General features: G+C 34.7%; 1 protein-coding gene across 1 annotated transcript; it reads right to left on the reverse strand.

Moving 5' to 3' along the window:
• Nucleotides 1–6894: 6894 nt before the first annotated feature.
• LOC125671488 (GTP:AMP phosphotransferase AK3, mitochondrial-like) lies at nucleotides 6895–14881 on the reverse strand. Its single transcript, XM_048907251.2, has 5 exons — nucleotides 14649–14881; nucleotides 14402–14521; nucleotides 14130–14302; nucleotides 11651–11769; nucleotides 6895–8804 (listed from the first exon to the last, which is right to left on the reverse strand). Exons 1-5 carry the CDS (start codon nucleotides 14839–14841, stop codon nucleotides 8690–8692), a joined length of 720 nt encoding a protein of 239 aa, XP_048763208.1. The 5' UTR covers nucleotides 14842–14881; the 3' UTR covers nucleotides 6895–8689.
• Between the last annotated feature and the right edge of the window lie 113 nt (nucleotides 14882–14994).

Raw genomic sequence — 14994 nt, forward strand, 5'->3', positions numbered from 1 at the left:
CCCGGAAACAATGACCGGAAGTAAACTTATGTGGACCGGAACCAAAAATTATCAGTACTATTCGTAAATAAATTATGCGACACCAGACGACAATTTGTACCGTCATACACACTTTGAATAAAATCATTTCGATTTGCTGACCAAGCAACATAGAGGGAAATAGTTAACTTTTTGAGTATCTTTTTATTTCAAACAATTGAGTATTAAAGCATTATCCCAAAAGAACGTTTCGATAAAAAAAAATTCACATCTCACATTTTCCCGTTTACCAAATCAAACGCTTCAGTTATGCATAGGCTACACTTTTTATCGTAATTGTTGAATCTTTTCTTGAGATGATTACATATCTCGTAATAACGAGATCTTTTCGCGCAATAACGAGATATGCTTTCGTAATTTCGAGATGTTTCTCATAATAACGAGATCTTTTCTTGTAATAAAGAAACTTTTTCGTAATATCGAGACATTTTTTTCGTCGTAATTACGAAATGATTATCTCATAATATAACGAAATCTTTTCTCGTAATATCGAATGAAATGTGATTTTTTTTTTTACACGATACTACATATAATGGATTTCGTAGCTTTCGTAAACATCTCCAATTTACCGTGATAACTGACCAGACAAGACAAGTCTCTGGTATGTGATGATAGATAGGCCGATATCATTAGATTGTGTAATACCTAATAAAACAGTCATTACATATCAAATAAAAATGTTTTATCGTAATTATATCTTCATTTATCTATAACGAAATCATTTCATGTAATAATATATATATTCAAATGTAATACTGTAAACGTTTCTTTAACACGAAAAAAGTTTGTTCAATCAAAAGGGAAATGTGTGGTATGGGCAAGATTATAATAAATATTACAATAAATCTAATAATTCTCTTTGTACATTTAATACATCACAAAGAAAGAACAGGGAGGGGGGGGGGGGCAGAAGAAAAAGCTATAAACTTGTGCATTTTACATGTGTCAACTACCAGCATTAGTTAAGTAAACCACAACTAGCTACCATCCTTCACGCCAGATCTATCACTATTACTGTATAAAATTATACCGACTACAGAGTAAGGTGTTGCTAAGGTTAGTTGCAATAATGTAACCCTCTCCGACTTTCTTTTTTAGTGGGGGGGGGGGGGGGAGAGAGAGAGAGAGAGAAAGAGAAACGTCACAAAACATCGCGATCGGAGGGCTACAATATTGCAGCTCTGTTAAAGGTATATGATATACCCATCTAGAATTACATTACATGACGCACATATAAGTTTCCACACTCGAAGTCACAAGCTGTGCTACTGTCAATTGCAACAAATTTGGAATGAAATTACCTTTAACATACCCGAAGTTCCCTATAGTGTACAGGGGGAAGAAAACCAAAAGCTTTACTTTTGTTTGTTTTCTATTGAAAGAGTCAAAGGAAAATTAAGGAATAAATTTCACAAAGAAGGAAGCTAACAAACCCACTAGGATCACAGTGATCAATCCGATTTGAATACAAATAGGCGGGCAATATTCTTCAACTAAGACCAGCAACCCGTGTCCCGGATAAGTTTGACCATTGTTTATTCATTCCTGTCAATTTTTCTAGACTTTGCTCTTGTTAAACCTTTATCCTGATAAAAATCATCGGTATTTACCTATATAAGCAATATTTATACACTTTCTGTGTACCTCTTTTCTTCGACGTTGATCACTACATGTACAACTTAGTACTTAGATTTGTTTCGTTAAATTCTTCACTGATTATCCCTAAATTGGACTTCATTATTCCAGAAATGAACTAAGAAATGTTCAAATTTCGTGAATTAAAAAAAATATGTATATAAATCAACAAGAGGCCCATGGACCATATCGTTCACCTGAGCAGCAGTTTCTAGCAATAAATAAGCTTGTGCAATACTATCATTACTGCATGTTTCACACCTCGAACGAAAGAACGAATAACTTGGTACACCCCAGTCCAAGTTTCATGGTTGGGTAACTGCAATTGTATTTATAATTAATAAACCAATAATTATCAATGATTGGTAACAATCAAAGAAGGATGTCGCGCTTTCTGAATACGGTGTTTCAGTTACCAGAATGAGTGTGGAACATTGAATACTAAAACGACCAACAAAAACAAAAGGTCAGACATACTGATAAAGCAATATATATCTATTGAAAATATATTCATTCTCTCTCTCTCTCTCTCTCTGAGGTATCTCTTATGCCCCATCACTAACACTTCATGGTAATAGTATAAAACGTACTCACCATCTTGTGTTCGGAATTTTGTCACAAGGGATACATCCAGCAATCTTTATGGAGCACCAAATTAACGTATACTCAAATTATTGAAGATATCTTCAATTATTTGAAGATCTCATAAATTCATTTGATGCGTGCAACAATTTAATTAAAAATCTCTTCAAATAATTAAAGACATCTTCAATTCTGAATTATTGCGCGCATTAATTGAATTGATGATAGCATTAATTCTTCAGCTGAATTGATGCGCACCTTAATTGAATTAATGATCTCTTCATATGAATTAATGATATTAAGAATTGAATTGATGCGCGCTACATTTCAATTGAGGAGAGCAATAATTGATATAATGCACGCATTAAATAAATTGATGAGAGCAATAATTGAATTGACGCGCGTATTATTCATTTGATGAGAGCAATAATTTATTTAATGTGCGCATTAATTCAATTAAAGAGAACAATAATTGAATTGATGATATCTTCAAATAATTTCACATTTTCTTTGAAACAAATTTAGGGACAGTTTTATCAGCATATCTGATCCATTTTTGTTGGTAACCCAATTAGTCTGTTTTCGTCAAGATCATTTTCAGTAATGATATCTAGGAAACGCATGGAAGTATTTTCTATCATGCCCGAAAATTTCCAACAGAATAATTTTAATAAGTTCATTTGAAAAGACATGGTAGACACTCATGAAACATGGATGAATGTATACAAAAAACCTAATAATACTTGAAAACTACTCACTGTGCACCCTCGCCTGGCTGTTAAATACAGGTAAACTCCCCTTGAGGGCACAAATATGGATGGGTTATAATAAGTAAGAGATCACAAAGAGTTTTCATTTCTTGTGTGAAACATGTTCTAAGTATGTTAATTGTTAAACTTTTCTCTTGCCACTAGATTTGGTCCCTCGCTTTGCTTGGCACCAAATATCTTGGTACTCGAGAAAAGTTTACCAACATATACTTACACAAGCAGCTTAGTTCAGAAAAAAACCCTTTTCAAAGGTAATGACTATAAATTCATTGATTATCTTTAATCATTAAACTTGACTACACATTCACTAATTATCATATGCATGGCCTTTCATATTAACAAATATCATCTAAGGATACTCTGTGTCATTTAGTTTGGTTCCCTTCACATGTAAAACGTCAATGCCCTACTGTGGCCCTACCTTAACTCCAGGGGTCCTGATTTTTACAAACAAGAATCTCCTTCTTGGGAAGATTTCATGTAAATTTTACATTTCTGGGCCAGAAGATTTTTAAATGATCCCACACTATTTTTGCATTTTTGTTATCTCCCCTTTGAAGAGCGCATGGCCCTTCACTTCAACAAATGTTAATTCCTTTCACCTAAGGGTTTGTTCCAAGTTTGATGGAAATTGGCCCAGTGGTTCTGGAGAAGAAAATTTTCCTATATATATGGGGGCCATGATCTTCAGGAATAAATTTGAATGTACTCTATAACAGATAGCTTTCAGGTAAATCTTCACTCTTCTGGTCAAGTGGTTCTTGAGAAGATGTGTAAAGATGTTCCCTACATATTTCTATGTATAACTCTGATCCCCTACTGTGGTCCCACCCTTCCCATGGGTTTTTAGATTAAAAACATTTTTATGCCCCCGAGATCGAAGATGGGGGGGCATATTGTTTTTGTCCTGTCTGTCATTCTGTCTGAAACTTTAACCTTGCTAATAAATTTTGAACAGTAAGTGATAGCGCTTTGATATTTCACATGAGTATTCCTTGTGACAAGACCTTTCCGTGGGTACCAACATTTTTGACCCCGTGACCTTGACCTTGGAGTTTGACCTACTTTTTGAAAACTTTAACCTTGCTAATAAATTTTGAACAGTAAGTGATAGCGCTTTGATATTTCACATGAGCATTCCTTGTGACAAGACCTTTCCGTGGGTACCAACATTTTTTACCCCATGACCTTGGAGTTTGACCTACTTTTTTGATAACTTTAACCTTGCAAATAACTTTTGAACAATAAGAGATAGAGCCTTGATATTTCACATGAGTATTCCTTGTGACAAGACCTTTCCGTGGGTAACAACATTTTATACCCTAGACCTTGGAATTTGACCTACTTTTTTGAAAACTTTAACCTTGCTAATAACTTTTGAACAGTAAGTGATAGCGCTTTGATATTTCACATGAGTATTCCTTGTGACAAGATCTTTCCGTTGGTATTGAACCTTTTGACCTTGACATTTGACCTACTTTAATTTTTTTTTACATTGGTCATAACTTGTAAATGGTAAATATTAGAGCTTTTGTACATGAGCATTTCTTTTGACAAGATCTTTCTACTGGTACCAAGATATTTGCCCTTGTGACCTTGGCCATCTTCGGAATTGGCCATTATCGGGGGGCATTTGTATTTCACAAACACATCTTGTTTTACTTTAAAGATTGAATTGAATGCATCTTTTTTGACATTCTGAAACAAATTTTGTGTCTTACCAAAACAATCATCAAATATTTTCAAAAATCTAACTGAGTTTTACATAAATAACAAAACAAAACAAATTCCTTGACTCGACTTATTAACTGATTTGAACAAGACAGCAACAGTACGAATCTCTTCTTTTGAGAAACACAAAAACACATTACAATATTCTGCGATTTATAGAGTATCTACCACACTTTCATCAATTAGATGAAAAAAGTTTTTTTTAATAACCAAAATAAATCATATTGTGCATATATCTGGCAGATTGTATCCCCATCTATTTAAAACCAGACTTCTTAGATCCGCACTGTATATGCAGAGTATACGGCGTGGATATAAGTAGTCAAAATTTAATCCATCTTGTCACAAGGAATATACATGTGAAATATGAAAGCCCTACTACTAAGCATTCAAAAGTTCTGGCCAAGGTTACTAGTAAAGGTTTTTAAGAGTAGGTCAAACTCAAAAGTCAAGATCAAGAGGTAAAAAAAATTTGTTAACAAAAGAAAGGTCTTGTCACAAGGAATACAGACATGTCAAATATGAAGTCTTGAAACTAATCATTCAAATGCAACGACCACGGTCAAAGCTTTTCAAAAGTAGGTCCAACCCAAAGATCAGGAGGATAAAAAAATTTGCTATCTAAAGAAAGATCTTGTCACAAGGAATACACATGTGAAATATGAACGCCCTATCACCATCCATTCAAAATTAAAGTTTTTACAGACAGACAGATGGACAAACCAATAACTATATGTCCTCAAATTTCCAGGAGGGAGGGGGGCATAAAAACATGATATTGTATTCTACATTGATCAGAATGTTCAACTTCTATACACAATCAACATGAGTAACAAATATGGTTTTTTTTTTTAATGGAACAGGTGTTCTGGAGTATCTACCTGATTTGATTTTTTTTATTTATTTATTTTTATGAAGAGGCATACAATAATATCTTATTTCAAAAGTACAAGTATACATATGATAAATGCTTATCTAAGTATATTTACAGTCAGCACAGATTGATTATTTGCTTATTATAATATTTCATTAATTTCATTGTAGCTCTATTTTTAAGAGAGAAAGAGAAAGAAAGAAATAAAGATAGATTTATAGGGTGTAAGATTGGAAAGAAAGAAAGTGATTGCAGTGCACCTTCAAGTAATCAATATTAGGACATTAGTGTAATTGAATACTTATAGCATAACAGACCATATTTGGCAGAAATTATTGAAATCATTACGTTTATGATCATTAGCATTGTACATGTGTTTCCGAGATTTGACATAGGAGTTGAATTGATTCAAGAAACCTTGAGTAGATGGACAGGTATTCCGACAACGAACTTTATATATGTATTGCTTCATTAGCATTATAGTGTAGAATTAATAAAATTTGAAACATTATCATTGTTTTCTTTCACTAAAACAGAAAGTTCTAGCATTTAAATTCAAATTAATCTACCTGATTTGATGTGTACCTGTTGTGTGTTTACCTAAAACCAACCAGGTGATAAGAGTGAATAACCTTATTTTATATAATCAAGCAATACACACTCGTCATGAAAAATTCATTTCAGAAGGCATGACCCCTGAACCAGAAATTATTTCCATCAGAAGGAAACATCAGTGTTTTAGAACATTGATTCCATGGCATGAGTAATATCCAGCTGGATTTACATACACATATTGGAATGAATATTTATCCATTTTGTTTTATCGAATTATCTCTCCCCTTACTCTAACAAAAATCTTGTCTAGTTTAATAACCTTTGCATTCACATGAAAAATAATTGTCTTCTTGTTTTTATTTATATGGACATTTTTTAATTCTTGTTTGATTATCTTTTCAATAAAACAAACTGTAGATTCCTTATTTTACACAATTATTAATATAGCAAAATGACTCGTATACGTCAATTCGCGTGAACATTAATTCGCGAGTGGTCTGTTAATCAAGAGTTTTTACATATATTTTAACAACAGAAAAATGAAAGCGAATAAATTTATTTCACGTGTGATGCCTCCCGTGAAATTACACGATAATAAATTCCTCGTGTATATCTAGGAATCCGCAGTACTATACACAAAAACAGGATGAGCATGCACTGTGTGTCATCATCGTTTTCCAATATTACCAAAAACAAAACAAAAACACCTTTACACAATCAATGTAGATATTTATACCATGAAAATTATACGAGTAATTCAAAAAGATCACAACTAGCACCAAGACTGTTCACTCTCTCTCTCTCTCTGAGGTATAAAACAAGTACAATGAACAATTTCTTAAATTGTTGATGTTCTGAAATTGTTATGCCGTGACTAGTGAGTAAAATTTAGCTTATTGGATTGCTACACATCATTAGAATTGTTGATAGGGTTTATTAATTTGAACATATTGATGAAAAAATCCAAGGACCATAAATATCTGTCCAAGTTTGGAGTGACCTTGCTTAAGGTAACACCATTCTCATAAAAGTATTGAAAGCGTATACTTATTTCCATTAGAGTTAACAGTAACTCTAAATCATAAAATAAAATATATTATAATAGGTCATCATATGTAAACAAAATCATATCAACATCAGAAAATTGCAATTTTTTTTAAACAGCAGTATCAAAAATTTCACAAAAACTGGTTTTAACAATATGATAGTATTCATAACAATTTCATGAAACTGTTTCTTTACATAAGCATACAAAATGTTTGTGATAAATAAATGAAATCTGTCGCACAATGAACATGATAAAGAAATCAATGAAAACAGATATTGCAGATGGATTCAATATTTTGAAACATATATTATTCATATATAACGTAGACTTTTGAAATATTTTATATTTAACAAGATTTTTTACAATAACAATTGGAAAAGACACCAACAAACTTTAAGTTCCTATCATGCATAAATCTAAATACATCATTGAATTTTGCAAAATCTTATGATGTCACATGAGGTTGATATTACTTTAAATCAATAGAATTATCATTGTATAGATGGAAATTCATGTGGTTTTAAGTTTGTGATGCCGTATGTAATTTTATCATTACCAGATCAGAATTACAATTAGTTTTGTCAATTTCACCTAATGAGCAACAGATTAAACAATTAAGAATTAGGGACAAGTTAAACTTATATTTGTTATCTTTAGATTGTGCTGAGGCAGAACATTCTTTCATGCACAAAAAGCGCAATACAGTACACATATTGTTATGTCCGAGAACATGGGAACAAAGATGCACACCCTACAAGTTTGAAATTAAGGTAGTACTCTACATCGTCATAATGGCTGACTTCCTTTAAAAACATGGATGAAAAAATCGATATCAGCAATATTTGACTTTTCCTTTTTCATTTAAATACCAAGCTGAGTAGCTCAGTAGGTTAGAATACCGACTGCTGAACTGTAGGTCGCAGGTTCGAGTCCAGCGGGGGTTTTAAATTTTTTTCAGATTACCTTCTACTAAAACTGTATTTTTTGACAAAATAAAGTAAATTTGAAAATTTTCAACTTCAAAATATTGTTGTACATATCCTCCACTTTTCATCTACATCAAATTTCTCTGATGTAGCATACCTCCTTAAACAGTAAACTGGCACATATTTTCTCATTCACTAACAAGCTTTAGAGGGACTGATTCACGATTTCCCCCAAAATTTTCTTTTTCACTTTTAATGATCAAAATCTACTGTTTAATGTGTTTAAAAGATTTAACATAAAAATTATGGTTATACATTATCACGGAAGCTCATTTTAGAGACTTTATTTTTATCAAAAATTGTGAACCAGTCCCTTTTTAAATACAAATCAAAACTTCATATAAATACCTAATACTTCATACAAATGTAACTGCAGGATACAATCAAAAATGGCACAGCCATAATCATAAATAATCAGTAACGAGCAGAACTACATTAAATAACTGTCAACAGCTCGGTAAAACAGGAGTTACTTGTACACAGTGTACTGTAGTGGTTCAGTCTTTGTGGATAGAAATTTGTGGACCTTTGGCCAAATTTCATTGGAATATTTGCCTGTGAATTCTTCTAGGATTCCTAAGTTTCTGTAAAGGATTTCGTATTACTTGTATTATGTGCTGTCATTCTCTCACCAGAGGGCGTGCTACTGAAGCTTCATTTACACCTTTGACAACCAGTCTATGCGAAAGACATCGGACCGTCGGACCTGACCGATGTGCAGTGCCTCAGGTCCGACGCATCATTTTTTACACCGGACCGGAATGTCCGATGTCTCAGTGTCCGGTTTTGAGCTTTACTATTTTGATGCGGAGTCATTTAAATGTTTGTTATAAGTAAAAAATAGCACACAAATCCAAATACGTAAATGAATGTGATTAAAACCGCATGGACTGTCTAAAGTACAGGGCTTGAAGCTAACTTTTTATGTCACCAGTCCAGCTGGAATGATGGGGTATAATTTCAACCAGTCCGCAGAAGAATTTACCAGTCCAACAGAGTTTTCCAGAAATAATTAAACATATTTCGTTAATGTTATCAAAATGAAATTTAACTCAATATGCCTCAGACAATATTGTAACACTTAAATGTGGGATTTATATTTACGAATCAGATTCGTCTGATATCTTCAGATCGAAGCATGCCAAATGTGTGTATAAAATTTCAAAAGTATATTTTCCAAAATGATGCTTTAGAAAATTAACCAGTCCCATCGGACTGACAAAAACAAATGTCAGTCAGTCTGCCAGACTTTTAACCAGACTGACGGGCATATGTTAATTTCGAGTCCTGAAGTATTATACGGGAGGGATCCCTGGTATAGTATTACTAGTATAATAAATAAGATTCCCTTGGTTTTGCATTTTCACGTGTTTCACTTTTTAACATTAGGTTTTTCGGTCTGACAAAATTTGGTTCGGTCCGGTGTGTTCATTGATTACACAGGACCGAATGTCCTGTGTGGTCCAAAAAACTTTCGCATAGACTGGACAACACTTTTGTACAAGGTCCATGTGTAACTTCCAATAATGACTTCAACAATTTCCAGCTTGGTTTTTCGAAATAATATCTTCATTTGATAGAAACTGTAGTTGTTTCAATTAGATCACATGAATTTCTCTATATTTCCCTAAGCTCGTCAATGAATACCTGAATACACAACATATTGCATTAAAAAAAATGACGAACTCAGGTTTTCAGAAGTGTTAAGGAACAACAGTTGAATGTTTCACATAACATATTACACATGGTAATGAAAAATTTACTTGTCGAGTAAAGAAAGAGTTAGACAAATTCCAATGTAATTCCAGTCATCATATTGCTATACCTATGTCTCTAATAAACATAACTCAGACAGACAAACATGCCACACAAACACATTAGCTGCATGTAATGTCAGCAGGGTTTGACTGAAAACTTCTGTCTTTCAGTTTCCTATTGTTTACATTACAATTATTTCCCAGGTGTTGACACAGGTGTAAGTAAAGCTTGTGTAATGCGTCCTCTGGTGAGAGAATGAAGTACTGTATGCTATAACTACGTAAATGTATTCTGGTAAATGAATATTGTCCATGTGTTGATAATAGTATAATGAATATTGTCCATGTGTTGATAATAGTGTACAGGTAATTGAGTATTGTTCATGTGTTAATAATAGTATACTGGTAATCAAAATGTATACCTGTAGTAGTTAAGTGTATACCTGTAGTAGTTAAGTACAGGTTGTGTGTGTATACTTGTAGAAGTTAAGTGTATACCTGTAGCAGTTAAGTGTATGTTACCTGTAGTAGTTAAGTGTATACCTGTAGTAGTTAAGTGTATACCTGTAGTAGTTAAGTACAGGTTGTGTGTGTATACCTGTAGTAGTTAAGTGTATACATGTAGTAGTTAAGTACAGGTTGTGTGGGTATACCTGTAGTAGTTAAGAGTATACCTGTAGTAGTTAAGTACAGGTTGTGTGTGTATACCTGTAGTAGTTAAGTGTATACCTGTAGTAGTTAAGTACAGGTTGTGTGTGTATACCTGTAGTAGTTAAGTGTATACCTGTAGTAGTTAAGTACAGGTTGTGTGTGTATACCTGTAGAAGTTAAGTGTATACCTGTAGTAGTTAAGTGTATGTTACCTGTAGTAGTTAAGTGTATACCTGTAGTAGTTAAGTGTATACCTGTATAAGTTAAGTACAGGTTGTGTGTGTATACCTGTAGAAGTTAAATGTATACCTGTAGTAGTTAAGTGTATACCTGTAGTAGTTAAGTACAGGTTGTGTGTGTATACCTGTAGTAGTTAAGTGTATACCTGTAGTAGTTAAGTGTATACCTGTAGTAGTTAAGTACAGGTTGTGTGTGTATACCTGTAGTAGTTAAGTACAGGTTATGTGTGTATACCTGTAGAAGTTGAGTACAGGTTGTGTGTGTATACCTGTAGTAGTTAAGTGTATACTTGTAGTAGTTAAGTACAGGTTGTGTGTGTATACCTGTAGTAGTTAAGTGTATACCTATAGTAGTTAAGTGTATACCTGTAGTAGTTAAGTGTATACCTGTAGTAGTTAAGTGTATACCTATAGTAGTTAAGTGTATACCTGTAGTAGTTAAGTACAGGTTGTGTGTGTATACTTGTAGAAGTTAAGTGTATACCTGTAGTAGTTAAGTGTATGTTACCTGTAGTAGTTAAGTGTATACCTGTAGTAGTTAAGTACAGGTTGTGTGTGTATACCTGTAGAAGTTAAGTTCAGGTTGTGTGTGTATAAATGTAAAAGTTAAGTGTATACCTGTAGTAGTTAAGTACAGGTTGTGTGTGTATACCTGTAGTAGTTAAGTGTATACCTGTAGTAGTTAAGTACAGGTTGTGTGTGTATACCTGTAGTAGTTAAGTGTATACCTGTAGTAGTTAAGTACAGGTTGTGTGTGTATACCTGTAGTAGTTAAGTGTATACCTGTAGAAGTTAAGTACAGGTTGTGTGTGTTCTTGATAGGTTTCCAGTCTCTTCTTCACAGTTTCTGGTTTATCATCATCTCTCTGTATTAAATCTTCACCAGTGATGTCATCTTTACCCTCAAAAGTAACAATTAAGTAAACATAAGATTACTACAGCATACGCTTCACGTTTTGAAGAAAAGAGTAGTGTAGAGTACATAATAGTATTATAGTAATAGCCATATAGGAGGGGATAGTGAACAGGGAGGGGGCATCGATTTCTCCCTCCTTTTGGATTCTGATCACAGGGAGCCTGGTTCCACAAATTTTAATCTTCAAAACTTTTCCAAATAAAATAAATAGATAAAAAAAAAATTAATAATCTTTATTCTTAAAGGGACTGATTCACGATTTCCCCTAAAATTTTGTTTTTCATTTTAAATGATCAAAATCTATACAGTCTAATATGTTTAGAAGATTTCACAAAAAAATAAGGTTATTCATCATGACAGAAGCTCATTATAGAGAGTTTATTATTTGTTTTGAAAACAAAGATTTGGGTGTGTTATTGTTTACAAATTTTTCAAAATAAATGGATATTGATCTAAGTTGTTGTTGTTGTCGGTTCCTTTTTATTTCCGTGCAGTATCACGGGTAGTGTCCACACTAGTGGGCCCCCTTCCAGGTATCTGGCTGGTTACACGCATGGCAGATCTCACCTCAGATCTTCATTCTTTCCGGTCTTGAGGGTCGGCAGTTGAGAGCTTCCATTCTCTACGATCTTTCTCCGTCAACTCTCTCCAAGATAGCATTGGCCGACCAACTCTACGTCTCCCAGGAACTTGTATATTTAAAGCGCACTTGACTGCACTGCTGAATCTGACAACGTGGCCATACCAGCGGGTCTCCTTTCCCTTAAGATGAGGTCGAGGTCGTCTATGCCAAGCCGCCCCAGCAATTCAGTTGAACTTACAGTGGCCATATCTTCAGGCTTGATGTTACAGATCTGTCTTATCATGGCCCTGTCATTGCGTAGTAGTCGATGAAGATTTGGCTTGGTCAGTGCCCAGGTCTCACTGGCATGGAGCATAGCGCTCCGTACACAGGTGTTATACACTCGACCACGGGTCTTATACGACAGGTGGCGTGATGTCAGGACTGGTAGCAGCTCCCTGAACTTTTTCCAGGCAGTCTTCACACACGTAGTGGCTGCAACGTCACAGCCACCAGCTGCGGAAAGCATGTCTCCGAGGTAGCAGAAGGAGCCTACAACCTCCAACTTGTCCATACCAACTTGTCCAACAACTCTACGGCCTGCCGTCAAGAGGGTGAGCAGTTCCTCTGCATCTTGAACATCTGAAGTCAGGGTCCACAGACAGGCGCACGAGCCCAGTGCATTTCTTGTGCACCCAGTGCTTGCAGCCATTGCAGAAAATACTATTGCTGCCTACACATGTAAGACAGACAGCACATGGGAATCTGCCCGAGTCCTGAAGTAGGTCAAGACCCGTACCGCAGATCGTGATCTTGGTTTTGCCTGCATTCACTCTCAGTCCTTTCCTTTCCATAGCTTCTTTCCAAGTCAGAAGCCTCTTGACACATTCATTCAACAAGTCAGTAATGATAACCAGATCATCTGCATACAGATCCTCCCATGGAACACCGGTGCGAAATTCGCGTGAAAGAGCCTCAAGTACGATGATGAAAAGCAGAGGGCTGAGTACTGACCCCTGATGGACTCCGACCCTCACAGCAAACTCCTCACTGTAGCCATCACCAATGCGGACACAGCTACGGGCATTTGCATACATCCCCTGCATATTATTTATATCACATCTCAAGTATAATTTAGGTAAAATGTGTCCTTTAAAAGTTAAAATTTGTGATTGTACAAATTGAAGATTCTTTAAATTACAAAATTTACGTTTCACTGGTTTGTTTGTTTAGATGAAAAGACTCGAGTCTTTGTTTACATAACACAGAATCAAAGCTAAAATACTGCTCTCATCCTTGCATTGAGACGGTCCAAATTTTGGTTGTGAACATTAAATGAGTTACAATTTTAAATTTTAACATAAAAAATGAAAAATATTTGTTTCGAAAATCATGCACCAGTCCCTTTAAAGTCCTACACAACAACAATGAACATTAACTATATTTTAGATATTTTACCGACTTGCACAGATGTTGGTGCTAGGGGGTCATTTAGTGGGACGAAATCTGAGTACCCAGAGGAAACCTGTGTCCAAGTGGACTACCACCATACTCTCTCACATACAACCACTGCTGATCACAGGGATCAAACTCTGGTCACAGCGGTGAGAAGCAAGTGCGTTAACCACTACGCTATTCAGACACCAAATAGGTCTTTGTTCTAGAGTTGCACTTTACTAGGTAATCCTGAAGGGCTTAAAAATGATATCATACAGCGCTTAACAAATGTTACAATGCCCCTTTTTAGGATTAGAAGAACTGTGCAAGACAACTAAATTACTTACTGGGATTTTAGGGGGATTGAACTCTGTATTGTAAATTCTGCCACTGGCAGCATGTGTCCACCTGCCCGTCAGTCTCTGCATGATGATGTCAAAGGGAACATTAAGGTTTATCACAACATCAGCTGGTTCTTTAGTGTGTAGAGCCTCGGCCTGTGGCACAGTCCTAGGAAAACCTTCATTCAACAAATTTCATACTGCGTCACTGGTCATTAGAAACAATGTACATTAACTCTAGAATCGTAACATTTACCTTATCCTCAAAATATACTCACCATCAAGAAGCCAACTATCCTGCTTCAGTTTATGTAGCTCATTTAGAATGAGCTGAACCATAACCTTGTCGGGGACCAGCTGACCTTTGTCAATGAATGTTTTGGCTTGTAAACCTTCCTCTGTAAAGAAAAATGTTGGAGAATGAAGTTCTAGTTTCCCGCTATGACAAAATCCTTCAAAAACAAGCAAGACATCAACAAAATGTTAGCTATGTTATGTATGTTTCGTAATACTCTAGTAGCGTACTAGTCTTGTTAAGAATCTGGGATCTCAAGAGGTCGCCACTTGATAAGTGTTTTAAGTTAAAATCTTTGATAATTCTCGACGATATTGTGCCCTTTCCTGATCCCGGAGGACCCATTATTATTGTTCTTAATGTTTTTGAAATCATCGTTACTTTAGTTGAAATAATTAGGCAGTAAATAAATAAAACTTTCATAAAACGTCAACGTGATCCACAAAATGAAACCGAAAGTCGTAAAAATTTGTACTAACTCGTATATAAATTATTCTTTGTATTACTAACTTTTTGATTTAAAAAAATTACAACATGGTATCATTATATCATATAATAAATTACTCATACTATAAT

The sequence above is a fragment of the Ostrea edulis genome, chromosome 4, assembly GCF_947568905.1.
Source record: "Ostrea edulis chromosome 4, xbOstEdul1.1, whole genome shotgun sequence".
Taxonomy (NCBI): Eukaryota; Metazoa; Mollusca; class Bivalvia; order Ostreida; family Ostreidae; genus Ostrea; species Ostrea edulis.